The sequence below is a fragment of the Gouania willdenowi genome, chromosome 21 (genome assembly GCF_900634775.1).
Source record: "Gouania willdenowi chromosome 21, fGouWil2.1, whole genome shotgun sequence".
NCBI classification, from domain to species: Eukaryota; Metazoa; Chordata; class Actinopteri; order Blenniiformes; family Gobiesocidae; genus Gouania; species Gouania willdenowi.
Window position 1 is genome coordinate 19798219 of NC_041064.1, and position 8391 is coordinate 19806609.

Below are 8391 nucleotides of genomic sequence, written 5' to 3' on the forward strand. Positions count from 1 at the left end.
CCGTGGTTGCACACGGTTGTCTCAAACTTATATCATGGCAGAGCCAGCAAATAAAAGGCAGAGAAGACCTTTGTCCAAGGAACGGAGCAACTCCATGCAGTGACAGCTCAGCAGCAACACACAGCAATTACACACACTGTCGTCGCGGCAACAGGCACGCACACACACTCACAACTAGGTGTGTAGTGATATCTCGATACAGTGATATATGGCTATATGATATATGATATATTTTATCTTTTTAAATTTTTCTTTATTTATTTATTTTATTTTTTATTTTTTTGGATTTAAGATTTATTTTCTTATTTTCAAAACCTTTTCTGCTTTTTCACTAAAATGTGCAGGTAGGTCATCACAGAAATTTTGTCACTGTTTGTTGAAGGAACCAATATATTGTTTACTGGAATATTGCACTATAATGGTGTCACTGGAAAGAAAGACCCTATTTTTTGTTTACAGAAAGCGCTATTGGAGATACTTAATCATTTACATTGGTATGTTGACACTTATTTATTATTTACAGAAATGTTGCACTAAAATAGTGTCACTGTTCATAGGACACTTTTTCAATGTATTGTCTTTCAGAAATATAAAATAAAAATTGTATCTTTTTTTTCTTGTTATGTCATAGATTATCGTAGATTGATTTCTGACCAATATATTGATAATCGCAGTATCACCATATCGTGAGATAATCGTTATCGTGAGCTTTGTATTATATCGTGAGGTACCCAGAGGGTCCCACCCCTACTCTCAACCTAGCGCTCCATCAGGCAGCACACACACAAATATTCATCCATCCATCCATCCATCCATTTTCAGAGCTGCTTTGTCAGCACACAAGCAAACACACACACACACACATTTCCACACCCCCTTTTGTATTACTCCCACATCATTCATTTATTTTACTTGTCCCTCATTCTGTTCACATGGTCACGTGGGACTATATGTGTAAAAGTGCCCTTAGTGTCACTGTTGTATTTGGATTTTTCAGTGATCAGTTGCTACTGTCTTGGGAGAGCAAGAAGGGTGTAGCTGTGGGGTGGGGCAGGCGGTGGGGGGTGCAGAGTTTTTATGACAGTGACATAAGTAAAAGGGACCTTTAGGGGGAGCGCTAAGCGCAAGTTACTTAGTTCTGCTTTAACAAATGTTGGCATTTAATGGTTGTGGTAGTAACTTAAGCGCATAAGCTAAAAGATGTGTTTGCCCATTGGGTTTGATTGAATATTCCAACACAAATGATAACCAACACAAACGTGGTTAATACAGCCCTTGTTTAAATCAGGGATTTGCACTCACAAGCTGTTTTGGTAACACATGCAAAATAAATGAAGTAATTACTGAAAGAAGTGAAAATGCATATTTTTGAATTATTGCAAACAAATCTGAATAAATGCAGGACAAATACAATATTTTAGGCTGTGTGAGAAAGTGAATGCGAGGGGGAAACAAAAATAAACAGATGAAGACAAGAAACAATGGACTGATACAAAAATTATAAAAAAAATGTAAATGTTAAAATTGTTTTTTTATGTTTTTGTTTTGTAAATATTGATCGAGTAGAAAAGGTACGCTCCCTCCATTGCCGTTTTCACCAAACATCCTATTCTCTCTTTCATGCCTGCAGCCATTGTGTATAAGGCTTACAGTTAACACCTGCCTGTCACATGGAGTAAATATATGTGCAAAACCGTGATAGCAATTTAGTTGTATTGTTTAGTAAATCACATTGCTTTGAATTTCTCCCTTCCAATATTTTGCCTGTTATTACAGCTCTGCCCAGATTGCATATTAAATAAAGACAAATGCAGTTTTTGTAAATGGGGTGGTTGATAAAGCTTAATGTGTATTAGCGTGCACCGTAACAATTGTACACATTTTTATCCAGGCAAACCTCAAAAAAATGGCGTAAATTATTCATAAAAAAAATATTTTTTTCTTTTCCACCAGGCACTTAATGTTCCATAGACCAGTATTGGTCCAGGTAAGATATTTACAAAAGAGAGAATATGTGAAATTCAATAATATTTTGGTTTCAGAGCAGTCGGTATGTTTATGTCTCGTGGCTGTTAGTTGTAAGTTGCGTTTAGGGGACAAGTTATTCAAACAATTGAGTAAAGAACTTTCTACATAACCCCAAGCAGCTGCACGTACAGGCACGTCTCACCCATGGGGGATTCAAAAATTAGTAAGTTGGCAAAAAACGGTCCAAAAGTGGCAAAAACATGGCAAGAAAAGAGTGAAAAGTGACTAAAATAGGCCAAAGGCAGCCAAGAGTGGCAAAAAATTATAAAAGAGAGGAAACAGGTGGTATATAATGAGAAATATATTGAGAAAGTGCAAAAATATGGACCAAAAAGGGGCAAAATGTAGGGGAAAAGGAAGTAAGTGTTTTTTATTTGGCAAAAGGTAGCCTATTTGAAAGAAAAGTGGCAAAAAATGGTTAGAGATTCGACAAAAATTGGATAAAACTGTCAAAAAGAACTTGCATAAATGGACAGAAATGAGGGAAAGGGTATATTTATTGGCAAGAGGAAGCTAGAATAAAAATGGCACCAAAAAGTAACATTTGGGAGAAAAAAAATCTATGAAAATGTCTTATAAGGCACCCTTTAATAAATTAAACTTTTTCTTTTAAACTAAAAAGTTTAAACTTTTGTGGCACAGGTACTTGTCTTGCTACTCATGTATACCATGGTATCTTCTCAGCAATAAACCTGGTCCCGTGCATAGTTTAGATTCCTGTTGCCTGACAAAATAATCTCCTCAGCTAAATGAGGAGATTTACACCATGCAAATGTGGTATTTAACAATAAAGATAACAGGGAAACAACTTGTTATCTCCACAACCAGGTTTTACCTAATGTTGTCTTTTGAAGATTCAAATAGGCCCAGCTTTAAACCATCTGTCAATGTCCAAGTGAAGCTTACCAGATGCCCAAACATGACACAGTGATGAGTTACAATTCGGTATGCTGAAGGCCACTTTAAGGGCAGCCACTTTACAGTTGCAATAAGAATGGTGTTAATGATACAAGTATACGTTCTACTAAACGTTGTCTTTTGTAGCATTTTTTTGCCAGCAAAAACTGGTTTAGGCTGTGGCTGAGAGTTTTATTTTCCTTGTCCCTAACGGATAAGCTCAACAGCTTATTTAATTCAAAATCAAAGTCTTTAATGCACTTTTTATTTACTAAATTCAGCTTGATTAGTCTCTCATATTTATATTTGTTAAAGCAAAACTAAAAGTTTGCTGGAACCAAAAAAATGATGACTGCTTATATACATGTTGTGTGATCGGGGAGTTCTGATCAATACTAGTTTTTGAATGTGAGTATAGGGTCTTGACCCATTTCCATGTCACGTTACACTTTTCAGCTTTGTGTTCATTTCATCGTATTTCTATATTTAAATTAATCTAGTGGGGTTTAAATGGCTCGAGATCATAGCATCTGATAAATAAGGTTACTAGATTCAACTACTGTTATTAATTCTATATTTATATGCTTCAGATAATTTATGTAAATGGGATGGTTATGCTGAAATCGCGCTAGATTACGTTGCTAGCGACGTTAGCCTCACTGCTAGAACCTCAGACACCCATTTAATGGAAAAATACCATGGAAGTGTGTGATTTGATCCCAAAACCTTATTTGTGAAGTCTTTAACTACGTTGAACATGAAATCACTCGCAGCTGTGTGCTTGTCATGCTTCTGCCATGGCGTGTCACCAGGTAGAATAATCACCACTTAAACAAACACACCAAGAGCGAACAGCTGTCTTTGTACCAGAGCCTTTTCACATTTGAATTCCATGGTCACTACTCAAACCATAACACGTACAGTAGCACTTCTCCATGAGAGGTACAACAAAAAACATGTCCTTACATCCATACATCCAGGAAGATACTGTATCGTCTGCAGTGTGAATCTGAATTTAATGCACCAAAAAACAACTATATGTCTGTAGTCCAGTTTCAATTGAACAATATTAATGCGCGATTGTACATTTGTTCCTCTGGTCATTGAGTTTTGTACATCCAAGCATTAAAGTTACATTTAATGACAATAGTGACCACAAATTTAAACATAACACAAACATAAAGAGAAGAAGAAAAACTAATAAATATAGTTGTTCATGAGTAAGAGAGGAGTGCAGAGATAATTTAAGAAATTAGGCAAATGATTGATTGAAAGCCCTTTTCATTACAGACACCAACAGCAAGCTGCCCTGCAACATGCTACTCATCCATCGGGAGCATTTTGGTCGGTCAGTGTTTAACTCGATGATTAAACATTGAGTTAAATAGTTGAGGATTAAAAAATTCTGTCTCTCGATTCAAAGACAACTTGCTGTACTCCCCTAGAAGTGTTTCTTTTGTTTAAAAAAAATAAAACGATACATACAATTCAAGTCGATAATTCAATAGATATCCAATCAGTGATGAATTCTTGTTGGGGGGGACGGGGGACACACTATGATAAATGAGCCAATCAGAAGTAATCTCAATGTGAGAACTAAATATACACCGATGCCACTTAGCACTGAGGCTGCATTCACACCGGTGAATCCTACAGGGATTTATCTGCACAGATGTTTGTCTCTGTGTGTGTGTGTGTGTGTGTGTGTGTGGTTGCTGCATCATCAAGCACTGGAATGAGGAGCATTAAACCAGGAACTAGAAATTCAAAGTAAAACACCCAGAAATGAAATCATTGTAATTTTCAAAACTTGATTATTTTTCGTGAGGGCCGTTACCAAATAGTCTCTGTGGCCCAGTGGTTGGGGACCACTATCATAAATTGTTAAAGCTGCTGGAGACACATTTTTTAATCAGATTAAGACATCGTGTGGGCCTCATAGATAAACAATTTGAAGATCATTTGTTCACAGTCCTTGTTGTCTGGTGAAAAACCACAAGAAATCACGGTAAGAAATCCCAATGCATCCGTTTACAGGACTTCACATCTCACAATGCAATGCCCCAAACCATTCTGAAAAATGTCAATAAGAGCGTGTTTATGGTGAAAATCAAAACAAACTTTTGAGCGGCAATTGTTGGTCAACGAGTCCTAAACTGTCTTTATTTTCAAACGGCTTCTATATGCAGACGTAAAGCAGTGAAGAAGGACAGCCATGTGTGGAAGTTTGCAGACACTCATCGGAGTAACTATAGATTTTAACATATTTAGCTGGAGTCACTGACTTGCTTCACCTTCACTTGTTCTCTACTGTGTTTTACTGTTGAAATAAATTGCACTGTACGATTGGAGTGACTGCGTTAAAAACAGTTCTGTAAATGATGTGGTTTTCCTGTCCCCTTTGGAGCGAATCCTAAAGTGTGCTGTGAACTCAAACCGACCTAAATCCAGGTGATATAATTATCCGCTGTTCATTTAGGGTTATCCCTATGTGAAATCAGCAGTGAATAATAAACACTATATTGCCAAAGTTATTCCCTCAGCTTTTCTCGCAATTAGTGAAACATATCTTAAGTTGATATTTACATTTAGATGATCTGAAGATCAGATGTCAAACCAGACATTATGTCAAATCAAAGGTGAATGCCCTGGTAAGTTTAAATCCTTACTTGGAAAAAAAAATGGAGAAAGGAAAAGGTCATCCCAAACCTCCCACTGCACTATGGGCTTAAACATAAGCCCTTTTGTTTTTTTTATTTTTTTTTTCAGGCTTTAGAATAACCTTTTCCTTCCCTCACACCCTCTTTCACTCTTTTATCACCACTTCCTCTCCCTTTAGGAAGTAGACAAAGCCATGGCTCACTTTTATTCACATTGTGTCACCCTCCACTGGGAATCACTGCTTTGAATTGATATATCCGATTAAAAGCTGGTAAAGTGTGAACACACTAAATGCATCGGTGCACACTAATTCCCAAACATTTGTGTCTGTCCTAATTTTTAGCTGGCTCTGCAGTCTCGGCTCTGTGACAGGACTCGAATCGGAGAGTACCACCCTGGAGCGGTACGCTACACGCAGGCTGACCTTGTGGACCACAGCGATGACGATGACGATGACACCAACGTTCTCTTCTACTCACCTGACATGACCCTGAAAGACCGAGGGCCCTGAGAGAGAACCGTGGAATAGGAGAGAGGAAGCAGGGAGACAAAGAGACGACGCAAAGGAGCACGAAGAAGGGTCACAGCCAGGGAGAAACACGACGGATTAGAAACTGAGAGGCAGGAAAAAGAGGTAGGGAGGGAATGGAGGAGAAGATTGGGAGGACATTCAGGCAGATAGGAGCCGGAGATGAGCTGTCAGGTTCCATTATTAATCCCCATCCTTTACTATTTAATATCCTAAAGACGCACACAGCACACATACTGAGCAGAGCAGCAGCTCACTGCAATGCTGCCCACTCTAAAGACCCCTCTAATGTTAGAGTCATCTGCTGCAGTGCAAAGGTCTAGAAACCTAATCTTCTTTTCTTTTCTGTTTTTTTCTCACCATTTTCCTAATCCTGTGTTGTGTCGTATTTGGTCTCCAAGACAGGAAATAGATCAAGAAAAAACAACATGTTGTTTTTAGCTTGAGCAACAATTCTCTGCAGTAGATGTGTTGAAAAGCAGATATTTAAAAGGAACTCTAAGCGAAGAATGCAAAAAGATAAAATTAAATGATAGGAAATCAGGCATAGGATGTATTGAAAGAAAATCAATCTGACCACTAAAAGTCACTCCAAAAAAGTGCTGGTTTTTTTTAAAAGCATTTGTTTTACAGCTAATTGTGGCCATCAGAGTTTTTTTTTTTTTTACAAAAGTTTGAATTTTTTGTTCTTTTTTTATTACCATTAGACTTGTTCGTTATACTATATTTATGAGATCAATACTGTGTGTATATATGTGAAAGTTCTATTTTTGTACGTGCCTGAGACGAGAAATTTAAAGAAATCTTCAAATCCAAGCCTGACATCGTCACGTGACAGACAAGCACGGCATCATTCACAGCACACACACCGTCACAATCCACGGGAGGAAAAGGGAAAAAAAAGCAGCCATTAGTCAAACATGTTCCCACGCACACACTCAGGCAGGTTTCAAAGGTGCTTGTCAAAACAGGTTGGAAAAGATGACACACACTGCGACACCCACGGCGCAGCATCAGCTTTGATGGTTCATCATCTCGTGGCCTTTTGTCAGTCGTCGCTGAGCGGACAGCTGAGGTGTGATTGGCAGGATAATGGAGCCACTTTATATTCAACCACAGCCAGCTTAGTTTTTCAACATCCAGGTGGGTACCATGGTGGTGGTTGATGGGCGCTGTCCTCCATGCAGCTGTCAGCCACCGCCCCTCTGACAGGGTGAACTAATGAACTGACATTTGACACCCCCCACCCCTAAGGTTTCAGACTTATCATTGGGTGTCTGTGGCACCCCAATACAACTTGGGTTTGCAATACGACACTAAAATGCAACGCGCACTCATTTCCATAATATCTGGCACTGTTGCTGGTTGTACTCGACTGTGCACTCCATCAAATAAATGAGCAGCACAGACATTTCATAACAAATCTGAGACTGGGCGTGTTTATTTCATTTTCACCTTCCATCCATCTTCTTCTTCCTTTACTGTGTTAGTCATCATTCATTTAAACCTTGGCTTAAATAACGGTTAATAATTATTGTTTAGTCCCAAGGCCTTTTTGTATGTCTCCGAATCCAGTTATTTGAGTTTTGATTAATTGAATGTGTGACCATGTTCTCCAGAAAGACATACAGACGTTTTCCACGCGCTCACATCCTGTGCTTCTCGTTCCAAACTCTGCTCCCATGTCATATAAAGATCCAATGGAATAAGCGAATCTCCCTGTCACGCCAAAAGACTTATTATTCCCATGCTCATATTGTCGCATGCACCGTAATTGGATACATTTTAACACCCGCGGCCCACGGGCATGTCGGCAGGCACGCTGCCTGCTATTAACTCGCCTCGCTTCGCCACCCTATCATTTGTCAGATCTGTGTTTGTGTGCTCCTGGTGCCTGTGTGCGTGCATGTGTGTGTGTGTGTATGTGTGGTTTGAGAAACCAGATCCATTGTTGGAGTCCGGCCATGACCTAGCTGTGACGCACGGAGACAGAGAGAGGAAGGAGAAGAGAGGGAGATGTGACAACAGCAGCACAGATACTGGAAAACAAGCCAGAGCGCCGTCACCTCTGAGCCAGAGGCAGGCGAGCATGGCGGCTGTTTGTGTCCCACCGGGAGTCCCGTCTGCTGTTTATTAGATTCCCGGCGGTATTTACAGGCGGGCAGAGGGGGAGGGTGTAACCCCACCCAGCTCACCCGCTGCTTACAGTCAAAATAAGGCCGGAGAAGGTTAATGGGGAGATTACAGCCTGCATGACGGATGTCTTCAAAGTATAA

At 39.4% G+C, this 8391-nt stretch overlaps 1 protein-coding gene across 3 annotated transcripts in view; it reads left to right on the forward strand.

The window, feature by feature from the left end:
- LOC114455366 (cyclic AMP receptor-like protein A) overlaps window positions 1-7538 on the forward strand; it is an 84734-nt gene extending 77196 nt beyond the window's left edge. For all 3 annotated transcript variants that reach the window (XM_028436561.1, XM_028436560.1, XM_028436562.1), the window contains one exon: window positions 5930-7538. In XM_028436561.1, coding sequence (XP_028292362.1) covers window positions 5930-6097 — 168 coding nt within the window. In that variant the 3' untranslated portion in view covers window positions 6098-7538. The remainder of the gene's footprint in view (window positions 1-5929) is intronic.
- The last annotated feature ends 853 nt before the right edge of the window (window positions 7539-8391 follow it).